Source organism: Tenrec ecaudatus, chromosome 6, assembly GCF_050624435.1.
Source record: "Tenrec ecaudatus isolate mTenEca1 chromosome 6, mTenEca1.hap1, whole genome shotgun sequence".
In the NCBI taxonomy this organism is placed as follows: domain Eukaryota; kingdom Metazoa; phylum Chordata; class Mammalia; order Afrosoricida; family Tenrecidae; genus Tenrec; species Tenrec ecaudatus.
The window spans coordinates 26423719-26449352 of NC_134535.1; the positions used below are offsets into that span (position 1 = coordinate 26423719).

The 25634-nt window shown below is 39.1% G+C and overlaps 1 protein-coding gene across 1 annotated transcript in view; it reads left to right on the forward strand.

Annotated features, from left to right (window-relative positions):
- The window catches only part of BLTP3B (bridge-like lipid transfer protein family member 3B), a 97378-nt gene that overhangs the window by 54131 nt on the left and 17613 nt on the right, over positions 1 to 25634 (forward strand). The window contains exons 9-17 of the mRNA XM_075551113.1: positions 719 to 802; positions 6665 to 6847; positions 8987 to 9105; positions 11707 to 11848; positions 14776 to 14969; positions 16411 to 17897; positions 18823 to 18941; positions 22413 to 22555; positions 23363 to 23513. Coding sequence (XP_075407228.1) covers positions 719 to 802; positions 6665 to 6847; positions 8987 to 9105; positions 11707 to 11848; positions 14776 to 14969; positions 16411 to 17897; positions 18823 to 18941; positions 22413 to 22555; positions 23363 to 23513 — 2622 coding nt within the window. The remainder of the gene's footprint in view (positions 1 to 718; positions 803 to 6664; positions 6848 to 8986; positions 9106 to 11706; positions 11849 to 14775; positions 14970 to 16410; positions 17898 to 18822; positions 18942 to 22412; positions 22556 to 23362; positions 23514 to 25634) is intronic.

Genomic DNA, 25634 nt, shown 5'->3' on the forward strand with positions numbered 1-25634 from the left:
CATGATACACTATATATGTACCTTAATTAAATTTGCCTTTTTAAAATTCCTTTGTCTCTAATATAAAAGTTTTAGATAAGAGATTGTGGAGCTGTATTAGGAGTCCTACTAATTAAGATTAATTGGTGTTAACAGATTACCATAGGAGAAGGGTGTGCATAGCTATCGAACTGAATGTCTTTGGTAAAGTGGTCAGTGAAAATGAGGGTTATATTGACTACTTATAGTCTATTTAATAATTTTACTGTAGTTCTATCAGTCCCTGACTGGCATGAACAGTTACAACCCTGAACTACTAACTGAAAGGTTGGTGGTTTAAACTCAACCTAGAGTTGCCTTGGGACTAAGCTTGGTGATCGGCTTTCAAAGGGGAGGGAGACAGCCCTTTCTCACTAGTTCGCATTAGTCTGGAAGCTCTGCTAGAATTTTTCCACCTGTGATGACCCTGCCGGCATAGTTCCTAGCATCTTAATAAAACACGCGCCACCACAGTGCAACAAACTGACAGACGAGTGATGATGACAAATAATTGTGGCTTATTAAATAATTATCAGACTGAACTGCATTTTCTAAAATTGTTACTGAATTCTATGGTATTAATTACTGGTTAGATTCCAAGTAGGATAAAGTTTTCTGTGATGAATTGGAGTTTCAGCTATTTGATTGTTTCTTTCCCTCTCTCTAAATTCTGCCCTTCTCTCCGCCCAACGCCCGGCAGAGTCAAACAGACGTATTACTGGAGGAGCGATGCAACTCTCTTTTACTCAGCTGACCATCGATTATTATCCTTATCACCAAGCAGGTACGTGCATCATACCCTTAAAATCGATCTGCCGTAAGTCATGTGGCCATAGATCGGTGGTTATCTGGGGAAGGGAGAGGAGAAAGGGTCACAAGGAAGGGATGGCAGAGGGGTGTGGGGAAAGGTCGGGATTGGGGCATGTCTGCTATCTTAATTGTGCTGATGGCTTTAGAACCTACGTGGGGAAAGATATTCGTGAACCAAGAGGTTTGTGGAAAAATGTAATGAAAGGATAATGGGAATCTTTCCATGTACTGTACGACGTCACCTCTTACGTTAAATATCAAATTGTATACTTTAATTATGTACCATCTACTGTATGTTAATCACACTATAATAAAGTTACCTAAAATAAACGTATATCACCATTTTATTTTCTTTGTTAATGAGAAAAAGATGAACACATTTTCATCTGGTAGTACATCTACAAAAAAATAAAGTTGCAGTAGAAAAAATTTCATACATATATTGAAGTTTATGTGAATTATTAAGAGCGTTTTAAATCACTATTAGAAACTGATTACTTTCTAGATTACTGACTTAAAACTAAACAAACAAAAAATTCCAGAACATAGAGGGCATTTATTAATGACATTTAGGTAATTATGATAAAAGCAAGTTTCTAATCAACATATCTTTTAAATGAAGTTTTATAAGATATTTATTTAAAATCAGAAAAGAATATAAAGCAATAAGCTAGCAGTGGTTTTAGCTAGATTCTATTATTCTAGGCTTCTAAAACAAGTAATTTGTATTTTCTAATATTTTCCAATAAGTAATGGTATAATTTAAATTTGTCATGGCTTTTAATAACTGATAGCACAGGGTGCAGTAGCGTACTGATGGATCATGCAATATACTTCTGATCCCTTGAAGCCTCCTCACCCCCCCACTATCATGACCCCATTGCTGCTTCCCACTGTGGACTAGACAGCCTGTACATTAGTATAGGCAAGAGATAAAGCTCATGACACATGGAACCCAGGACAGGAATGGGAACAGCGATACTAAAAGAGTGTAGGGGGAAGGGAGCAGAGGTGGGGAGAGTACTGATCGCAATGAATGGCACATAATCACATACCCCATCCAGGGCAAAGAACAGCAGAAACCAGAGGGGAAGGGAGACAGCGGCCGGTGTAAGATTTTAAAATAATAACAGTCTAATCTATCAAGGGTCCACAAGGGTTGGGGGGATAAGGGGAGGGGAAAAAACGGAAGACCTGGTCCCAAGGGCTCAATGGAAAGTAAATGTATAGAAAGGAATGACGACAGTATTTGTACTAATATGTCAGATACAATGGATTTATGGATTGTGACAAGAATTGTAAGAGTCTCCAATAAAATGATTTAAAAATAAATAACTGATAATAATTTTCTGTTCATTATTATTTCTGTATAGGAACTTGACATAATATATAGGCTATATACTATTTGCTATTGTGGTTCCCTATTGAAAGTCTCTATCTTATATGTATTTGACCCGACTGATCCATAATTGCATAAATTTAAATTTTTTGAAAAATTTGACACTTGACTTAATCATGAGTAGCTAAAGCAAATAGAAGAAATGATGAAATCAAAGATCTGAATTGAAAATTTCAAAGGGCAACTCAAGAAGGCACAGTCAAATATTATAATGAAATGTACAAAGACCTAGAATTAGAAAACAAAAAGGGAGAAAATTCTCAGCATGTCTTAAAATGAGAGAAAAAAGTCAAGCCTAAAGTTGCAATCTCGAAAGAGTCTATGGGCAAAGTACTGAATGATGCAGAAAGCATCAAGAGAAGATGGAAGGAGTACGCAGTCACTGTACAAAAAAAACTAGTTCACAATTCACATTTCAGGAGTTAGCATATGAGCAAGAACCAATGGTGCTGAAGGCAGAAGTTCAAGTAGCACTGAAAGCATTAGCCAAAAAACAAGACTTCAGGAATCGATGGAATACCAGTTGAAATGTTCCATCAAGCTGACGGAGCACTGGAAGCACCTGCTCTTTTATGCCAGGAAATTTAAGATGGCTAGTTGGTCAACTGATTGGAAGAGATCCATACTTATGCCCATTCCAAAGAAAGGTGACCCAACAGAATGCTCAAATTTTAGAACAGTATTATTGATATCACATGCAAGTAAAATTTTGCTGAAGGTCATCCAACAAAGTTTGCAGCAGTGTGTTCACTGGGATTCAAAAAAGAAGGTGGAACAAGGGCGTGGACCGTCATTGCTGATGTCAGATGGATCTTGGCTCAAAACAGAAACCAGAAAAATATTTACTTGTGTTTTATTGACTATGCTAAGGCACGTGACAGCATGTCATAGAGAAGAATGGGAATTCCAGAACACTTCACTGTGTCATTTGGAATGTGTACATGGATCAAGAGGCAGTTGTGCAAACAGAGCAAGGACATACAGCTAATTTAAAATCAAGAAAGGTGGGCATCAGGGCTGTATCCTCTCACTATACATGTTTAATCTGTATACTGAATAAATCATCAGAGAAGGTGAATTATGTGAGGAAAACTATGACATCAGGATTGGAGAAAGGCTTATTAAACAATCTACAATACGAAGATTGCACAGCCTTGCTTGCTGAAAGTGAGGAGGACTTGAAGCACTTGATGAAGTATAAGGATTATACCTTTTAATAAGAATTACAACTCAATGTAAAGATGACCAGAGTCCTCACAACTGGACCAGTAGATATCCTGATAAATGGGGAAAAGGTGGACGATGTCAAGGATTTCATCTGGCTTGGCAGGCGAGAATTCTATTGAAGCCCCAGTGCCAGATCACTTGGAACCATGATCAGTGCTCATGGAAGCAGCAACCAGGCGATCAAAGAGGCGTTGGAGTGCCGCACAAGGCCTCTTCAGAGTATTGAAAAGCAAGGAAGTTACTTTGAGCTCTTATTTCTGCCTGACCCAAGCCATAGTATTTTCAGTTTCATAATGTACGTATGAAAGTTGAACATTGCATAAAGAAGAGCGAAGAGTAATTGATGCATTTGAATTGTGGTGCTGGAGAAGAAGATTCAAAGTATCGTGGACAACTCTTAGAACAAGAATGACCAGAGTGCTCCTCAGAGGCAAGGATGGTGAGACTGTCTCACGTGCCTTGGACATGTTGTCAGGGGAGACCGGTCTCTGGCGAAGAACATCATGTTGAGGGCAGCGAAAAAGAGGAAGGCTCTCAAAGAGATGAATTACCACTAGCCGCAACAATGGGCTTCAGCATGGGAGCGATGATGAGGCTGGCACGGGACCGGGCAGTGTGTGTTTTGTTGTGCAGTCAGTCACTAATGGGTCAGAGCTAACACAATGGCACCTTAACAACAACCGGAAAAATGTTTTGCTGTAAAGATCGTGTTTTAGAACTTTTAGTCGTAAAGTCGGCCCCTATACTTGAAGTCTTTTACCAGGGTGCGGACTAAAGTATTGGTGCTAGGGTTCCGTTTCGTACATGCACAGGTTCGTTCTTACCAAACGCTTTAAAGGAGGTCTCTGAAAGTAGCAAATGGCTACAGCCAAGGTCTTAGTCATGGTAGGATGTCTGGCTATCAAAACGAATAAGGTCTGGGGTCTTCAAAGCTGGTTCAGACAAGCGGCCATGTAAGTGAAGTATCAGCTATGTCTGCCTTACCACCAGCCTGCATGATCCAAGGACGGAAATAACAACCCAAGACTAAAGCTGGGATTGTTTTAGAGTTCAAATTCTGACCAGCCAGATTGCAGGAGAGTGTGGATGTCAGTGAAACCCCAGATCCATTTGCAGTGTCTTCAGGTAGATTAAGCCGCCACTGAATTCTCTCCTACCATTGACCCACGATGTGAATTGATGCAGATAAAGTTAGGTTAAACTTAATACATTATTATTTGTTTTCCATTTTGACCCATTTAAAATTTGCTCTAGTTTTTATTTTGCTTGCTTTTGGATTGAGGTTTTTCTGTTTTTGTTGTGTATTATTGTTAGTTTGCTGCTGCTGTTATTTCTCTGTTTTCCTTCATGTGAAATCCAGCATAGATAAATCTGTAGACAATTAACTAGATTAATATAGTCTTAGGGACATTGGGGGGACACAAAGGGGGAGTTAATGAGTACAAGAATGAAGAAAACAGTCTAACATGGACTGTGGTAATAACTGCATAACTGTAATATACTTAAACCGTTACATTGTATGGTGTGTGAATTGTATGTCAATATAAGGGTTAAAACCATTCTTTTAAAGTTTAAATAGAGGCAAAAAAAATGGAATAGTTTTCTCATATAAATTTTTAAAAAAGTTTAAATAGAGGCTTCCAGCAGGGTCCGCTAAACCATTTCAATTTAAGGCAAAGATGCCAGCTTAGAACAATATGGCAGCTCGTTTTAGAATCCCAAAGGGGCCATCCTAATTGATTTTCTTGAAGGACAGAGCAGCATCACAGGAGATTACTATGAAGAAGATTTAAGAAAATTGAAAAATGCATTGGTGAGAAAAAGGCCAGGGAAGTTATGCCGTGAACCTTTTCCTCGTCGTGACAATGCACCCGCTCACTCTTGGAAGTAGACAGGGCTGTCCCCACACTCAAAGAACATTTAAAAAGAGCACAATTTGACTAGTGTTTGGATATAGTATAGATCAAGGCGTGCAGAAGTCTTCTGGGAAGGGTCTAGAGCAGTGGCTCTCAGCCTGCCTAATGCTGTGACCCTTTCATACAGTTCTGCATGTTGTGGTGACCCTCAACCATAACATTATTTTCGTTGCTACTTCATAACTGTCATTTTGCTATTGTTATGAATCGTCATGTAAATATCTGGTATGCAGGATGTATTTTCATTGTTACAAATAGAACATAAAGCATAGTGATTTATCAATATGTAATAAAAAACAATATGTAATTATGTATTGTGAATTATTTATTTCTAATTAAAAATAAATGAAATTTTGCCTTGAAGCCTGGGTAACAGTCGTCACTCCAGGTACTCGTATGTGAACGTATGTGGCCTGTGGGTGGACCTGTCTGGACACGGATAGAGGAGTGGTGTCTCTGTTCCTAAGACATCAAAAATATGTGTTTTCTGATGGGTTTAGGCACACGACCCACAGGTTGAGAACCGCTGGTCTAGAGAGATGGAAATAAATACTGCCTTCAGTGTTTAGACCTAACTGGAAACAATAACTTCCCATTTTGGTTAATAAAGTTTTCTATTATTAATAATAACACTTTTTGACTTACCCTTATACTCTCTTAGTTGTTAGAGATAAACATGATCAATGATTTTTGCATTTTCCCTTTAAAACTCTTTTCAGTGTATTGTTACTTAATGAGGAAATGATCCTGGACCTCTTTCTTCTACTGCCACAGGAAGTCGCTGGCTCCTAGACGGTTTCTTCCCCGATAGCTGATGTCTGTCTTATATTTTGTTGTTTTCTTAAGTGTTTAGATAATCCTTATTTTGTCGTTTTATGGATAAAGCTTTCATAAGTGACATTACAAGAAATCTTTGATAAAAGGATTTTTTTATGGCGGCATATTCTGGGACTCTGCCCAGTGTTGATTTACTGGGCCTTTGAGCATACAATAAAGGCTGACCCACCAGCTCGGCTTCGAATTGAGGCTGTGAATGACATTTCTTCCGGGACTGGTTCTGGGTAGAAAACCCTCCCAGGTTATTTGCATTTTATACTCTGCCTCCTTTTCTAAAGGTTTTGATCATATTTTCTAGGACGATGAAAATTGGTAGTATATAAAGGCTTTAAATTCATTAAAAGGTTGACTCCATTAATTATTAATTATACGAATAAATCTCCCAGGAATCATCGCTATAGTAAAATACACAAGAATTGTGCACTTTTCTGCTTAATATGTGTTACTCGTTTCACAGGAGACAGTTGTGATCACTGGATGTGGTTCAGTGATGCAACCAGGACAAAAGCGGGGTGGGCCGGCGCGCTGCTGCACGAGTTTGAGTGCAACGTTGAAATGCTGAAACAGGCCGTGAAGGATCATAACGTACGTTCGCCTCCTGAGTCCCCACCGCATGCCTCTCCCCAGCCAACACCTACAGGTACTTGACCTCTAACACCATCATGGCGTTCCCCTATTAATTGTGTGGGTGTGTGTGCGCATGTGTGTGTATGTTCATAATATATTTTCTGTTAAATAATGTCTTAAATGTTTGCGCCTTTCAGGCAGACATAGGTGTGTGAACCAATGCACTTAAAAACAACAATAACTTTTTGTGAATTACCAAGCAGATTATCAGTTTTACAATCAATAATTCATACACATTCTGTTTCATTTTATTCAATTCAACCCCAATAATGCACCATCACTTATCCTACATTCTCCCAGTTTCTCTTCCCATTTCTTCTTTCATAACCCTTGGAACTTTGTCCTTGGGTAGATGCCGCCCCTTTGTTATTAAATGGTGGATTCTTCTAACATGGAAGTATTTTCAGTTCTGGAATGAATGGTGGCTAAGGGCCTCTACCCAACCTTTAAGTCTGGTCTCTTAGGATTCTGATTTTGTTCCATATTTTGCTCCTGCTCTCTGTTCAGTACTTTCCAATGTGATCCTGCACAGAGCAGTTGGTAGCACTCCCAGCTCTTCTGATGTCAGCATCATGGAAACTCATGTTTGCATGGCTCCTTATTCCATGCACTAATCAGTTCCAAGTGACTTTCAACTTTCATCATTCTGTGTTTCTCTGGATGTAAGAAACCAACAGATGCTGTTCATGAGCTTCTCATACCCCCAACCACTGCTGAGGAGGATGTAGAAGATTGTCTTTGTGAAGTATTTCATTCTAGTTGACCTTGGTATACCGTGAGATTGTTCTCTGCATCGCTGGACCCAGCCACTCATTCCCTGAAGGTGTTTGGTTCTCTTTTAAAAGTTTTCATGGCTGCGCCCCATGTGTGCTCATGGGCATTTTTGTAGCCAGGCTAAATATCATTAGAGAACTCTCTTCTGTCAACCTATGTATGTATTCCTGGGTGTGCGCCCACTCTCTTACCATACTGAGCTTGCCTGGGTGTCTCACCACGGATCGACTCCGTGGTCACCACTATGGCAGGAAGATGTATATAAAATTATTTATCTCTGTTGACTTTTGCAAACCTCCTAGTGTCTTTCCCTGGCGCTGTCATCTTTTCCTAACACCCCCCTCTTATTATATATTCCCTTTCCCTTCACTCAAGGTAATATTTGTCTACCTTCTAGCCCATGATTTCCCCCTACCCTTCCCCCATGCAACCTTGGTAACCATCAAAGAATGTTTCTTGTAGTGTGAAAACCTGCACATCTCATAAGCATCTGCTCAGAGCTCAGCATCATTTCAGGATAAGATTGTATATACAACAGTGTTTGTCTTTGTTGCCTTAGCTCTGGCAAATCTCCCAGTGTCCTGTCTCCCTGTTGTATAGTCTTTCTTCCCTTTCTCCTATGTTAATGCTTGTCTGCCTGTGGCTTCTTTCCCTCCCATCCTTGGTAACCATCAGAGTCTGCTTCTTTTAGTTTGCAACCCTTTTCTTGATGTTTCAGAATAGTCGAATCATAAAATAGCTGCCCTGTTGTGATTGTCTAATTTCATTCAGCATAATGTCCTCTGAGTTCATCCAAGTGTTTTGCAAATCCATCATTATCATTATCCTTTAACAGTACATAGTGCTTCTAGAGGAATGCACTTTTAAATAGGATATGCCAACTGTCATCCAGTTATTCCAGCTCCTAGTGACCCTAGAGGACAGCGTTGTACTGTCCTGTAGAGTTTCCAAGGCTGTGTGTCTCTTTATGGAAGCGGACTGCCACAGTGTTCTGCTTTGGAGCAGCAGGTGTGTTTGAACCACTCGCCTTTGGGTTTAATAGCCTGCACTTTAATTATTGCACTGCTAGGTTAATCAGTGATAATACCAAGGTGGAATTCTTCCGCTTCTTAAGTAGGATTTTTACTTTTAACAAGAATTCCAGCTAAAATTTTTTTGCAGGAGCATGTCTTAAATGTGATGTAAGATTAGTTTCTGTTTAAAGACTAATCACCACAATGACTTAGCACTTAAGCACTTCATATTAATGATGTCACAAGTATTATCTTATTTGAGAAATTAAGATTCATCTGTATTTCTAGTAGCTTACTTAATAGTACAAGAATAACCATTAAAACCGATTTTGCAATAGATTTAAAGTAGCTTTTCTTTCCCACAGAGAAAGAATCAACCCTGAAAAGCACTTCCCGAGCACCTCCAGTGTTACCTCAACAGTCAAAAGCTAAGTTGATGTCTAGTTCGGTTGTGGTTAGACTCGCAGATTTCAATATATACCAGGTATGCTTTGTTTTTTAAGTTAAAACTTCTCATAAGCACTTTCAGTATTTTCTAAATTAGGATATTATAAGCTCATGCTGCCATATTATTTTAAAACATCAACCAATTCTGTGAAATGGTCAGAATAGAAGGGTTAGGATACTTCAGTTCATGAATTTTTGTTTATGTGGCCTATCCTTTAATGTAAGAGGAAGAAACAAAAATACTTTTGTATTGCTTTCTTGAACTACCAAATATTGGTCATACCCAATTGTTCTCTGTGAATTTCATTTTAGAGCTGAGATCCCTAACCCATTTATATGTTAACAGTTTCATTCAAACTGTAATCATGTAACCTGATCTAAGATCAAAGTCCTTGAGAACAATAGAATAGGATATATTCTTTAAATGCTGTTTATATATGCATAAACTCAAAAAAAACACTGCCATCCAGCCAATTTTGATTCCGACTCCCAACTCATGTCAACTAGGACTGGGAAGACCTGCCCGTGTGGGCTTCTGAGACTATAACTCACTCTTTACAGGAGTAGAAAGCTTCATCTTTCTATCACAGAGCCGCTGGTGGTTTTGAACAACTAATCTTGCAGTTAGCAGCCCAGTGGACAACCACTATACCACCAGGGCTCATGTGTGTGTGTACACATACATAATTTTTTAATTTTTAAAAAATGAAATGATGTATTGCAGACATGTATTTTCATTTATGTACTATTGTGGTCTATACCCTTGCTTTCCATGTAGGAGACCTGCGTTCAGAGTGTGGCCACTCCACTTCATATATAGTACCACCTGTCTCATCGCAGGCTTGCAGGGTGCTATGATACTGGTCAGGTTTCAGTGGACTTGGATGGGCCGGGGAGCAGTGCCCAAGGCAGCTCCCACAGCAGGGAATTATCTACTTACAAATCTGTCCATTTTGAGACGCTCTGTTTCAATAGAATTAGAATTGTTTATTTTTTGGACAATGACTCCATTCTTCACGTCTTGTTACTTAAAGAAGAGTCTTTCCTGTGTTTAAAATGTAAACAGTTACAGTCTCAGAAACCCGCAGGGAGTAACTGTGAGTCAGTATTGATTCAATGGCAGTGAGTTTGGTTTTTTTGGTTTGGTATTGAAATATATTGTTGTAATTGAGAATATCTAGCACACTGTGTTTCATATATTTACAATTTTAGTACATCTGTGGTTTTGAAATGATTGAATTTTGAAATGATTGAGCTAGCCATTCAAACAGATGAGTTTGAAAAATGTTTCCAAAAATGGAATAGCAGATTTGACAAATGTATTAAGTGTAATGAAGAGTACTTTGAGGGTGATAAGGTTGTTCTGTAAAAATGTTTAAATACATAGATTTGGGGTGGGGGTGGGATGACAAAATTCTGGGTTTTGGGGGGTTACTCCTTAATAAGCCATTGGAAAAATATTTCATTTTATGTGAGAAATATACATAAATGCTTATTAAATGAAGGACTGAAAAACAGAAAAACAAAACTTAATATTGAGATACAGCCTTGGGTCTTGTAAAGTAGCATAAACCACTAAAATCATATTGGTTAAATACTAATTGGATAAATTCATATGTATATTTTGATAAACAACCTCACTACCTATAACTCTTTACCAGAGTAGGAAGCCCCTCTTTCTCCAGAGGAGCAGCTAGTGGTTTCGAACTATTGACCTTGATATTAGTTGCCCAGTGCATAACCAACAACTGTGCCATCAGGAGTCATATGTCGATATAATTATAAATTAAGCTGTTTTAGAGGGAGAGTTTAAAAATGTATCAAGGACCTTAATTCTGGCCATCTTTTGTCAAAAATAACAGAGTAAACTCTTTGACAGAAATATCTATAGCTTTATTATTTTTAATAGTAATAGAGAAATTATGGTAAGAAATTAATGTAGAGCATATTGGAGAGACATGCTGCCCTTGAGGACTTATGTATATTATCTTCAACAAGTCACTTAACCACTTGAGCCTATTTTTTATCTGAAAAATGGCAATATTAACTCCCTATTCTAATAATTTTATATATAGATGCATATCATAAATATGATATAAATTATAATCCCATATTTATAAGAGAGCATATTATAGTAAAATAACTTTGGAGTGGGTAGGTGCATGCCCACCTTCATCGAGTCAGTTTGGACTTACAGATACCGGTATAGGACATAGTAAAACAGCCCGTTTGGGTTTCTAAGACGATCAGCTGTACAGGAACAGAAGCCTCTACTTTCTCCTACAGAGCGGCTGGGTGATTCCAACACCCAACCTTGTGCTTACCAACTCAGCTCGTGGAAAAGTATAAACGAAACTATTTTCACTTCTGTTATTTTAAGGCTCAAATAATAAATTTGCAAAGATTACTGTTCAAAGATTATTGCACAAGTGACAAAGTTTCTCGGTTAGTCGGCGGGTATGATTTAAAAATAATTTGCTGTGAGGTAAAACGTATAGTAAAGTTTGTATTGGAAAATAGTCATGAAGGCATTATTGTAAGTAGTTATAAATGAGTTTCCAGTCCTTCCCACATTGCATACCTTCTTTGGAAAAGCCTTCAGTCCGTGTGACTTCCTCAAATACATTTCCTTTTTCAGGTCTCTACAGCAGACCAGTGTCGTTCTTCCCCTAAAAGTATGATTTCCTGCAATAAAAAATCCCTGTATCTTCCACAAGAAATGTCTGCCGTCTATATAGAGTTCACAGAATATTATTATCCAGACGGGAAGGACTTTCCAAGTGAGTGAATTTCCTACTTTCTTCATTTTTGTCCACTACCTACTGAGAATTTTTTGTGCTTGCCAAGTTGATGAGTTTTATAAATGTGGAAAAAGTCCATAGTCCCTCACTGTTATCTTTGTATTTCATATTCAACTCCAGATTAGCATTTTAGTGTTAGCATTACACATATACATAGAAAAGGTATGAATGTTTACATACACACATATACAAGATATTTATACATACATTTGTTAACAGTCTGGAATTAGTGAGTCCTCTGAAATAAATTCTAGTACTTCTCCACCCTATAGTTTTTGGACCCTTGAAGGAATTATGCCTTTATGTTGTAGATAAAATTAAGTGACCTAAGTCTGTTTAAGTATGTATGTGAGAAAAGTAGAATATGACATGGCTTCCTTTGTTGTTTTTTTAATCGTTTTATTGGGGGCCTTATACAACTCATCACAATCCATACACACGTCAGTCAATTGTGTAAAGCACACTTGTACATTCATTGCCCTCATCATTCTCAAAACATTTGCTTTCTGCTTGGGCTCTTGGAATCAGCTCTTCATTTTTTATATTTTCCCCTTCATCCCTGCTTCCCCCTTCCCTCATGAACCCTTGATAATTTATAAATTATCATTACTTTATCATATCTTACACTGCCCGATGTCTCCCTTCATCCACTTTTCTGTTGTCCATCTCTCAGGGAGGAGGTTATATGTAGATCCCTGCAATCAGTTCCCCCTTTCTAACCCCCCTTCCCTCCGCCCTCCAAGTATCACCTCTCTCACCACTGGTCCTGAGAGGTTCATCTGTGCTGATTCCCTGAGTTTCCAGTTCCTATCTGCACCACTGTACATCCTCTGTTCTAACCAGGTTTGCAGGGTAGAATTGGGATCATGATAGTTGATTGTGGGGGGAGAGGGGAAGCATTTAAGAATTAGAGGAAAGTTGTGTGTTTCATCGATGCTACACTGCAACCTGAGTGACTCCTATCCTCCCCACTACCCTTCTGCAAGGAATGTCCAGTTGTCTACAGATGGGCATTAGTTCCCCATCTCGCACTCCCCCTCATTCATGATGATATGATTTTTTTGTTCTTTGATATCTGGTACCTTCGACCCCTCGTGATCACACAGGCTGGTGCGCTTCTTCCATGTGGGCTTTGTTGCTTCTGGGCTAGATGGCCGCTTGTTTACCTGATAGCTGGGTACCATCAGCCTTCTTCACCACACTTAGTTATGCACACATTTGTCTTCGGCGTTTATATTGGGAAGGTGCGCACACAATGATGATTTTTGTTCTTTGGTGTTTGCTACCTGATCCCTTCAACACCTCGTGATCACACAGGCTGGTGTGCTTCTTCCCTCTGGGCTTTGTTGCTTCTGAGCTAGATGGCCACTTGTTTACCTTCAAGCCTTTAAGACCACAGATGCTATATCTTTTGATAGCTGGGCTCCATCAGCTTTCTTCACCCATTTGCTTATGCACAGGTTTGTCTCAAGCGATCCCCTACAAGTAACCTTCCCCCTCCCCCCCTTTACTTCTTGTTGTCAATTCGGTAAAGGTTTACAGAGCAGATCATTCATTTTTCATCAAACAATTCATACACATTTTGCTTCATCTCATTTGCTGCTACCCTTTCAATGCAACGCCACACATCACACCATCTTCCTGTGTTTTCCACCTCCACGCCTGCTTTCCTCCTAAGCCCTCTGCACTTTGTCCTTGGGCCAGGGCTGCCCCTGTGATCTCTCACATGGCTGATTATTCTAAGATGTGTACACCTCACTACTGTTACAGTTCCCTTAATAGATGTATCTATTGCTTGACTCAAAATCTAGCCAAATGGAATAAATTCCATTCCAGATGTGAAGCGTGATTAGGCGCCATCGTCTCCTGGGTTATCCTAATCTTGGAGTGCCTTTCAAGGCCTTCTGTCAATTGGCTCCATCCTACAAGTATTCATTCGTGTGAGTTTAAGGCTATAAGGACGATTCATACTGCAGCAGTAAACAGGGTGATTGGTGGTAGATGGAAGGCTGATGTTAAAATGATGTTGGAAATTGTAAAATAGTGTGGTTTGTTTCATTGTAATTAATAGGTGTTACGTGTAATGCAGCTTAGGTATTGAGCTACTTTTGTAGTCTGTTTGCTAGACATCTTGTTATTTTGAGTTACTGAATAATTCCCTTTTAAAAATTAAAACCTCAACAACTCAATAGTATAGAAATTCCCCTGCCAGCATGGACTAGTTAAAACGATAGCTTCTCAGGAGAGCTACTGGGCCATGAAATTCAGAGCAATGAGGTCAGCTTAAATGCATTGAGGCTCCATAGGAGTGATCTTCATAGATTTTCTCAAAGAACACAGGGTAATCATGGGGGCTTATTAGGAAACAGTTTTAAGAAAATTTAGAAATACATTGGTGATGAAAAGACCAGGAGCATTATACAGAGGGAATTTCCCCCCATCGTAACCAGGTATGTAACATGCTCATGCACCTGCTCCTTCTTCAAAGGTACCAAAGGTTGTCCTATAGAATGTATTTGGGAAACTTGACCCCTTCCGTTCTACATCCCCGAGTTTGCTCTTTCCCATTTCTTTTTGTTTCCCAAACTTAACCTTTCAAATTAACACGAGATGGGTATCTTAATGATACTGAAATGACGTAAATCAGAGAGGCAGCATCACCTTCAGAAGTGTATAGGTCTAGGTGGAGGATATGTGGAGAAACAAAAGTTTAACATTTGTATATTTTCGTTGAATTAAAGTTTCTGTAATTTTGTTGCAAAATTTAGACTTAATTAACCTTGTATCTGGTTTATTTTTTTAAGAAAGAGTAAAATCTGTCTTAAACTATCCTTTTTGTTTTCAAGGCGATTGTAGAGCTTTGTGATTGTTTTTTCATTATCTATTTATTTTTAATATTTTCGCAGTTCCATCTCCAAATCTCTATAGCCAGCTGAATGCCCTACAGCTTACTGTGGATGAGAGAAGCATTCTGTGGTTAAATCAATTTCTGTTGGACTTAAAACAGAGCCTGAATCAGTTTATGGCTGTGTACAAGTTGAATGACAATTCAAAATCTGATGAGCATGTTGATATTCGAGTTGATGGCTTAATGCTAAAGGTACCATATAAACAAATAGCTGAAAACAAAACGATTTTAATGCAACTGAATTTGACATTTACAGTATAATTTAATCTAGGAATCCAAATAAAAATCAGCTTCATTTTGTCTTAAATTTGGTATTCCATTACAGTTTAATTTTAATTCCCGTTTGTAGAAACTTCTAGTTTCCTACTTAAATTTTTTTATTTTAGTTTTACTTTAGTTTTTTCTTTCACTAACGTTACTTGTATATTTTTCACTGACCAACTTTTTTTTTAAGTAAAACGCAGATGAGACGTTTTCTCTACTTAGCAGAGCTGATGAAATTTTTTTCAAAGAAGATAAGTAATGTGGCTAAGCTTTTAAACTTCAGGTTCTATTTGTTTCACATGTGTGTGGTTATTAGTATCCAATGATAACAGAAAGTTCATCATGTAAAAGCTTTAAAGAAAGGAAATTAAAAATACGGAGCTGGTATAGTTTGGTGGTGTAGTGGTTACACGTTGGGCGGCCAACTTCAAGGTCAGCAATGTAGAACCACCAGTTGCTCCTTAGTAGAAAGACAGGAGTCTCTGCTCCTGTAGAAAGCTGTGTCTCTGAAGTTCACCAGGGCAGTTCTACCCTGTCCTATCGAATCACCATAAGTGGTCATCAGCTCCACGGCAGAGTATCCTGTAGGAAATAGGACATGACTGGGTCCGTTTCCAGTTCATATGCATGCCTTTAATTTCTTCTCTGTAAAATGAAGTTAAAAATTCCTAACACTTTGTATCACAGGCATGTTTTTAAAGATTTTCTCAAAGATTTTATAATATTTATTGTAAAGGGACATATTGTATAACATGATATTTATAGATTAAGATAATTTCATAATCTTGTGAGCTGTTCTAAAACTAATAAAGGGACACTTTATGCCAATTATTTACAGATTAAAATATAATTTTATCATCTATAACTTTATGAGAGTGTGAGCAGTTCTAAAACTAGTCACTTAAATTTATTTGCTAAGAATTTTTGAGGTGTGTATTTAATTACTCTTTGAGTATTATTTTAAGAAATGGTTTGATCTATATATTTATATTTTCTTCTACCAGAAAAATGATTCTCTTCACAGCTATTCACTCATATCAGTCTTTCATCCATTTATTCCCCCAAATCTCTTAGATTTAAATGCATTATTAAAAAAATACTCATTTTTCCAAACTTGGCACGTGACTTAAGAATATGTGCTCAAAGTACAATATACATTAATACATGATGATTTGATTCATCTTTATTCTTTTTATCTGTAATCTGTTGTTTCATATCTAATAAGAAATTAGTATTTTAGGAGGAACTGTTAAGAAATAGTACATCTGAGATGAATTATGTTCCTGAGGTCAATTATGTTCGTGATGGCTTTCTCTTCAGTATGTATGGATTTGTAAAGTGGACTAGATTTTTTTCCTCCTCTTTCTAGTTTGTCATTCCTTCTGAAATGAAACCTGAAATTCACCAAGATCAACCGCGTGCAGTTTCTATTCAGAGTTCTGAAATGATTGCCACAAATACAAGGCATTGTCCAAACTGCCGGCACTCTGATCTAGAAGCTCTCTTTCAAGATTTCAAAGAGTGTGATTTTTTCAGTAAAACATATACGAGCTTTCCCAAAACCTGTGACAGTTTTAATCTTCTGCATCCAATCTTCCAGAGACATGCTCATGAACAAGATACCAAAATGCATGATGTTTATAAAGGGAATATTTCCCCCAAGTTGAACAAGTACATTCTAAAAACTTCTGCTGCCACCGATGTTTGGGTTGTGTATTTTCCTCAATTCTGGATAGACTATGAAGGGGCGAAAAGTGGGAAAGGACGGCCAGTCAGCTTTGTGGATGCTTTCCCTCTCTCCATCTGGATTTGTCAACCGACAAGGTACGCAGAGTCACAAAAAGAGCTACAAAGCTGTAACCGGGTATCCTTAAACTCGTCGCAAAGTGAATCTAGTGATCTGGCTAGCCGCTGGAGGCGGACAAAGCTCTTGAAGGAGTATTACAGCACAGAGGCTGAGCCTGTGGCCAATGGCGAGCAGAGACCCTCCTCGTCCGATCCAGCTTCCAGACTCTCCTCCTCATCCGATGCAGACCTTCATGTGCTGGTTCACATTCATAAGCACGTCAGCATGCAACTCAGTCACCACCAGTACCTGCTCCTGCTTCTCCTGCATGAGTCGCTTCTTCTGCTTTCAGAGAATGTGAAGAAAGACGTAGCAGCTGTGATGGGCAGTCCTGCCAGCCAGATGTCAATCTGCATCGGCATTTTACTAAAAAGTGCCGAAGTGGCTCTTTTGCTCCACCCAGTGTGTCAGGCCAGTACTCTGAAGTCCCCTGTTTCTGAAAGAGTGAGCCCAGTGGTTTCTAATTATTTGCCGCCAGAAAATGGAGAGATTCTGTCTTCCAAAAGAAAACAAGCCAATAGTGGTATAAACCAAATTAGAAGTGTGACTGTTAATCCTATGGCAGACAGCAGATCTCTGAGTGTTGACCTTAGCCATGTCCCTTTGAAGGATCCTTTGCTTTTTAAGTCAGCTAGTGATACAAATCTGCAAAAGGGAATTTCTTTCACAGACTATTTATCAGATAAAACGTTAGGGAAAATATGTGAAGATGAAAGTGGCGGCATTGTTTACAAAGGCAGCTCCGGAGAAATCGGACCAGAGATCAGTGACAGAAAGGATGTATCTTCGACAGATTCAAGCCGGGTCTTAGGCTACAGAGAAGATTCAAGTATATTGTCATTTGATAGTGGTGGAAACCCAAGTGTAATTTCAAGTTCAGGTAAAGAGAATGAGCTCCTAGCTAGAGCTGAAGAGCCTGTTCCAGAAACAGCTTCACTCAGTGACAACCCAGAAATCAGGAAAGACGACGTCTCCACGGTCAGAACACTGACGTCACAGCCATCAGTAAGGTAACAACATCTTGTGGAATGTGTTCTACTTTGTTTTGTTGTGTATGTATATGTGTGTGTGGTTTCGGTTTTGTTTCAGGCCCTCCTCCCCCCGCCACACATACTTTTTCTATTCTTTATAATATTCTATTGTAGGGATATATTGTGTTTTATCCATTCAGCTATTGTTGGACACTTGACTTGTTTTCTTCCACCTTTTGACTGAATAATGCTTCAGTTAATAGCGATGTACAAATAAGTCCGCCAGTCTGTACCTAAGATTACCAATAGCACATATCATTAGTTGATAGTGTATGGTGTAGGCAAGGTGGGGGACTTCTACACAGTAGGATGATTCTTATGTTTGGCTTTTTGACTTCCATAATGGCTGCACCATTCGCATTCCCACCAGCAAAACGGAAAGGATCCCATTGCTCCAATCCTAGCCAACACCGGTCACTTCCCGTTTTTTGTAGTAGTAGTTATCCTATTGGCAGTGGCTTGGGATTCCATCAGGGTTTTTATATAAATGCATCGCTCTAGGGACTTGGAACATGTTTGCATGTGCTGTTTTTGTGCCTTCTTTGGACAGATGTCTATTCAAATCCTTTGCCTTCTTTTGTTTGAGCTGATTGGTGTTTCATTATTCATGAACCAATACTTTTTGTTTTCATGAACCTATACTTTTTTCAATGTAAGTCGGGGTGGCTTACAAAATTGGTGGAAAATGGAATTGAAAGATAATGGAATTTCAGTTTTCCAGGCCTCCTCATATTACATTAAAACTTGTAGGTAGTATAGAAATACTTTAATTTTCTTAGCGCGATTTTAAAATTAAAATTCGTGCCCTTTTGGGTAAAGTTTTTCTAATCATTTTGTTTGTTAACAGTGGAAAGTCTAAGGAACGTTGCCCCCCCAATGTGACTCCCCGCGGTGTTTCTTACAGGCACGTGACAAGAAGCCCCTCACAAAGCTCGTTGGACACCATCTCCCTGGACAGCATGATCCTGGGAGAGCAGATGGTAGAGAGTGAGGGAAGTGATATCCATTTATTTTTGGAAAAAGGTAAATCAATGCAGTTGAGGCTGTCGTGTCATGTATACAGGTCTTGACAAAAGTGATGTTTAAGTGTTTTGATTAATATTCAAGAAGCATTAAATCATAAGAATACTTTACACATCCAAGCACGTATATATGTATTATACCATGAGGAGTACAGCCAACCTCCGAATGGTTGTGTCATTTCCTCGTTAAACATGAGAATTGCCTCTTCTTACACAGTCATTCAGACTCTTAGCTCTGCATTTAATTGTTGTTGTGGTTTTTGGGACCATCGGTTTGATTCTGACTCAGTGACGCTAGAACAGAGCACTGTCAGTCCTGGGTCATGTTCAGTCACTGCTGTCTTTCAGCCCACCGTTGCAGCTGCTGTGCAGTCCATCTCGCTGCGAATCGAGTAAGCACCTGAGATAAAGTCTTGCAGTCTTTGCTTCCATTAACATTCTGGCCACACCTCTTCCAAGATAGGTTTGTTTTTCAATATTCAGAACGCTTCACCAGCATCAGAGTTCAAAGGCACCAATTCTTCTTTGGCATCAATTCTTATTTGTTTTCCAGCTTTCACAGGCTCATGTTGAAGCGATTAAGAAGAATACTCTGGTTTGAATTAGGCGCACTTTTTTGTTTCGCTTTTAGGTTATTGCTTTTTTTATTTTGAACAATTTCATTGGCACTTCACCCACATGTCACACAATCCAATAATTCAGTCGCATCAGGAAGAGTTGTACAATCGTCACTACAATCAGTTCTAGAACTTTTTCTTCTTCCTTGTACTCATTGCTATTCATGTAGTTTTTATTCAGGTGTGGCAAAAATATACACGACAAAATTATCCAGTTCATCAATTTCTGCATGTCCATATAATTCATTGCCACTGACTGTACTCCTCATGTTCAACCGTTACTGGTATCCTTTTCCAACTTATTCCACCTCCATTAACACAAACACAGTGCCCCTCAGCAACAAGGCTCCCTCCATGCGCTGACCATTGGTCAAATGTGGTTTCTTTCTCTTGAAAAAAAAAGCTTTCTTGATGTAATATTCACACATCATATACTTCCACAGTTAAATTGCTTTTTAAAAGAGTTATATTTACATCATCACAGCATCACCATCAGTCCCCCGTCCTTCCCCCTGGCCATATCCCCTCACTTAGTGTCTCTGTGCCTCACAAACTTAGAAACCCAACAGAAACAGCAAAATATATAAATGGAACATCAAGGAGAAAATAGTGTACAGATACAAAGAAAGTAAGAAAAGTTCACCATTCAATATTTAAAAAGCCAGAGTACAAATTTCTGTCATGGAACTAGAGATGAATATTTGGGAGATCGGGCACACTTTAGTTCTGTCTTTTCTGTTTAATATATAAAGAGGCAAGAATCTTTTGCAGCACACTTGTCTCGTGCAAAACACCATTTGCTTTCTTAGCTGCTGCTGCCTTGGGAATTATGTATGATGGTGTTCTTCTGTAAGACTATTTTTGTCTATCTCCCCTAATACTCTACTTGTCCCTGTAGGTTCTGTAATTTATTGCAATGACCACACAGAACTCACAGACAATGCTTAAGATTAGGAAGTTTATTATGAAAGTTAACAGGTTACAATTCAAGTGAGAATGCTCAGGATAAAGTTGTTCAGTAAGTACATGTTACAGAGTTCCATCAGAGCTGCTAATAAATGCCCAAAGGGCATACCACTCCTCTGTAAGCCTCAACCTGAAACCCCTCAGCTGTCAGTGAACTCAGGTTTCTGGATTAGGCACCCGAAGGCACCCTACAGAAGTAAATCTCAACCCAAGGCAGTCTGCTCTATGGGTCAGCAAGCACAGCTCCCTTGGTTAAGTACCGAAAGGCACCCCACTCCACAAGCCTCCTACCCCAAAGCACTTAGCTTTCCGTGCTCTCTCTAGGCTGGAAAGCCATCACTGACTCATGCTCTGACACCTGGTTCTGCTGCTGCTGTTGCTGCTCCTCTGCCACTCCTCAAGTCAGAGCCGTCCTCTGGATCAAAGAAGTTCATTGTGCAGGGCTCTCAGGACATGCTCCACTCCTGGTTCTTAGTAGTGAGATCCCCTCCTCCTGCTTCTCAGAGGGCTCACTTTGTACTCAGCAGGAGGGCAATCACAAGTAACAGTTACTCCCAGGTGGATCCGATCTGTGTTTCCCCCACACACACCTTCTTTCCCAGACCCGGGCGGGAAAAGGACGTTTGGTGGGAGTTACAGAGGAAGAGCTACATTAAGGAATTCACTGCCCTTGAAATGATGGAACTATATCAGAAGCATTTTGTTCAGAAGAGCCATCTCCCCAGTCCAGACCACTCAGAATAACTTAGAAAGTCTTAGACACACTCCGATCAGGGACATTGTGGATAAAAGCTGGGCCATCGTCAGAGAGTACTTTTCCACAAAGGGACCTAGAAGATAAGAGGCAAATAGGATTACATTTTATTTGAAGGGTGACCAGCCTGTTAATGTAGTTGCAGGTTTAGATTGCTCGCACTGTTCTGCAGGTATTGCAGTGGTATCACTACTCTCTTCGTTCATAAATTTTGATCTGTGTTCCGAGTGAGTGTGTCAGGGTAGGTTCTCGCAGTAGATGCTGTCAGGAATATTGCCTGTTGCCCTGCATCTGACCTTGGGCTATGTAGTAACATTTAAGGACTCTATAACTATATATTCTTTGTTTTTCTGAACTAAGCTTTTCTCTTATGACAGTGGATTGAGTTTTATTGGTAGCAGACCCTTTGTGTTTTTAAAAAAATTTTAATGTTACAAGAAACATGAATAGTGAAATTTTGTTTATGCCAATCCCAGTAACTTCTTGTTGCTCTGAATCTGTTGAGTTTTAAATCCTTAACGTCATCAGTAAGGCTCTGGATGAGGGAGCTCCATCAAGAAGGTTCCCTTGCATTGTTTCCCACTTGTTCACTGTCCTGAAACGGAACTTTATGGTACCTAGACTTCCTCTTAGTAAACACTGTGCCAATTCTGTGTTTACTTACAGGTACGTAGTACCTGTGCCCAGAATGCTTTCTTTCCACATTCACATAAATGTTGCCTTTTCTGGGAAGCTGCGGGGTCAGTTGGAAGGAGGGCTGAGGCAAAGTTGGCCTGGCAGCTCTGCTGTCGGGAGGAGAGAGGACTGACTTAGGGGTGCTGAGTGGTGTTTGGTTTTGGTTTGGTTTCATCCTAAGTTTAGACCTGACACTTTTTTGTTTTAATTGTGGTGTAAGCATTCATTACGAAACACTCTCTCTACATGTACAATTGAGTCCACGTCTATAACATTTTTATTTGGGTAAACAATTTCTCACTATTTTGCTAGCTAACCCCAATCCTACTTTATCTAGACTTAATCTCTTTTTAAACAACTTATTGAAGGATTTGTACTTTTTTGGGTAGATAAACTTGACCTTATTAGATGATGGATAAAACAGACGTTAATTTATTAGTTTATTTTTGTATCACTTCAGGTTTTAAAAAGAACTCGATTACGAACCACCCAATCCAGGCAGAGAATGTGAATGCCAGCGCCGACACCCAGCATTTTGGTGAGACCTCTCCCGATGCCATCAGCACAAACTCAGCGGGTGCTCCGGAAAACCATGACGACCTGGTAATCATTTCCGAGAGCGTCCATTCGTATTCACTCTGCGCCTTCAATTCATGTGTGCAGTCAATGGACTTAGATGGTGGATGAGTCATTTTGCTGCTTCTACTCTGGGAAGTACTTTTTCCCCTCTTTCTGAAATATTTTCCTCTACGTTGCAATTTTCCAAATTTGTTTTATTGATAATTGGGGTGGGGGGGTCTCCCATCTTTTCTATTTCCACCCCATCTTATTGTTGTACCTTTAATTTAGTTCAGTTTAAATACACTTCATAGAGTTTGATGGTCATCAGGATTGCCATCAATGAGAAACTTTGTACAAAACAAGGATGTACTGATTTTATTTAGAGCCATCCTGCATTGCGATTCGCAAGGTCAGCACTCTTTAGGGGAAAGTTGGGGTTTTCTACTCCCACTAACAGTTACAGTCTTGGAAACCCCCAGGGGAAGTTCTGCTTTGCCCTGTAGGAACCCTAGCAGTCGGCATCCACTCAATGGCAGTGGCTTACTCAGTAAAATATTGTTCTGGGAGACTTAGAAAATATTTTGTATGTAGCTTTTAGTGAAAACTTGCACCTAAAATGTCACGTAATGCATCTTTGTAACCTGTGGGCTTGGGGAATCTTCTAGTCTGAGTAATAAGAAAGGAAATGGGGTTTTCACCATAATGTAACTATCATATTCTGTTGGTTAAAAGAATTGTTTTGGTTTGTTTTGTCTTAATTTTGTTTTTAGAGGTTATGGTGGCTCTTTTTGTTTTCAGTTTTTAAGCTTGGTGTTAAATTACTAATATTATTTATGCAATTATTAATAGATGTCAATTGTGGTGTTTAAAATCACCGGTGTTAATGGGGAGATTGACATCCGAGGGGAAGATACTGAAGTCTGTCTTCAAGTGGACCAAGTGACACCAGACCAGTTAGGCAATATCAGTGTTCGGCATTACCTTGGTCATCGTTCAGTAGGTAAGATCCAGCGTTGTTATATCATTTCTACTATTTCACACAGGATTCTAGAATATGATTTAAACTTTTGGTGTTTTAGACATTTGACTCATTATCAGTCCTATCTTTGATGTAACTGAACTCAAGAACAATTTCATTTATTATAATAACAATAATGGAGTGGTGTGGCCTTTTGCCGGTTGTCTTATTGTCATATAACATTTTGATTGAATTATTAGAAATATGTAAATTTTTAAACTTTCATTTCTTTTTGTTTATGTTGTTGGTGAGTTCAGAGTCTTTTACTCTTCCAATCATCCCATCCTTGGAGTTATTGGTCTCAGAAATCTGAACGTGTTTCTAGGTGAAAAGACTGATACGGAATCTTAGAAAATTTAGCTTAGCTTCACAGTGGAATAAATGCTAATTTCTGTAGTCCCTGATCTTACTTATGTGGCAACACGTTCTATGTTAGCATGGTGTTTGAGGTGGGGAAACGTGTGTTTACTATTCTTGCAGTGTTTTATGTTGAGATCAGCACTTGGACTTGTACAGTGAGGGATTTAAGTAAGAAGACAGGGTATAAAGAAGAAAACACATTAAGTTGCCCCCTCTTCAATGCTTACATGGAGTTACCACTTGATGGCTTTCACTCATTTGAAGATAATTAAAAAATATGTAATTGTATAATATATAATTAAAATAGTTATATTATTTTTATTTGCTATATACAGAGTACCGTGTGTGGTACATAGCATGTTGAAATAAATAGAACATGACATTGGTAAGTGTAGAAGGGCAGTGAAAAAGAGGAAGACCTTCGGAAGGTGGATTGAAACAGTGAGTGCCCCATGGCTCCAGCAGAGGAACGCGTGTGAGGATTGCGCAGGGGGGCAGTGCTTCATTCGGTTGTGCATGAGGTTGCAACCAACCCGGTGGCACCTAACAGCAACAATTAGAGAAGGGCCCTGTCCCCTCACATCCTGCGGATTGCAGGTAAACATGTCATTTGTTCCAAAGCAGCATTACCGGGGTAAAGATTACCTGGAGCAGTGATTCTCAGCCTTCCTCATGCCACGACCCTTCATACAGTTCCTCATGTGGTGGTGACCCCCAACCAAAAAATCATTTTTGTTGCTACTTCATCACTGTCATTTTGCTACTGTTATGAATCATAATGTAAATATCTGATATGCAGGATATATTTTCATTGCTACAAATTGAACATAATTAAAGCATAGTGATTAGTCACAAAATAATATGTATTTATATATTTTGAAATATTTATTTCTTTTTCTTTGTTTTTTAATCAGTTTATTGTGGGCTCATAAAACTTATCACAATCTATATATACATCCTTTGTATATCAAGCACATTTGTACATTTGTTGCCATCATCATTCTCAAAACATATACTTTGTACTTAAATCCTTGGTATCAGCTTCTCATTTTTTCCTCCCTCCTTGCTCCCCCTTCCCTCATGAATCCTTGATAATTTATAAATTATTATTATTTTGTCATATCTGACACTGTCCAATGTCTCCCATCACCCACTTCCCTGTTGTTGGTCCCCCAGGGAGGAAGTTATATGTAGATCCTTATAATAGGTTTCCCCCTTTCTATACCCCCTTCCCTCCACCCTCTGGTATCACCTCTCTCACCACTGGCCCTGAATGGATCATCTGTCCTGGATTCCCTGTGTTTCCGGTTCCTATCTGTACCAGTCTACATCCTCTGGTCTAGCCAGATTTGTAAGGTAGAATTGGGATCATGATAGTGGTGAGGAGGAAGCATTTAAGAACTAGAGAAAGATTGTATGTTTCATTGTTGCTACAGTGTACCCTGACTGGCTCATCTCCTCCCCGTGACCCTTCTATAAGGGATGTCCAGTTGCCTACAGATGGGCTTTGGGTACCCAATGTGCACTTCCCCTTATTTATGATACGATTTTTTGCTCTTGATGCCTGATACCTGATCTCTTCAACACCTCATGATCACACAGGCTGGTGTGCTTCTTCCATGTGAGCTTTGTTGCTTATGACCTAGATGGCCACTTGTTTACCTTCAAACCTTTATGACCGCAGACAGTATATTTTTTGATAGCCGAACACCATCAGCTTTCTTCACCACATTTGCTTATGCA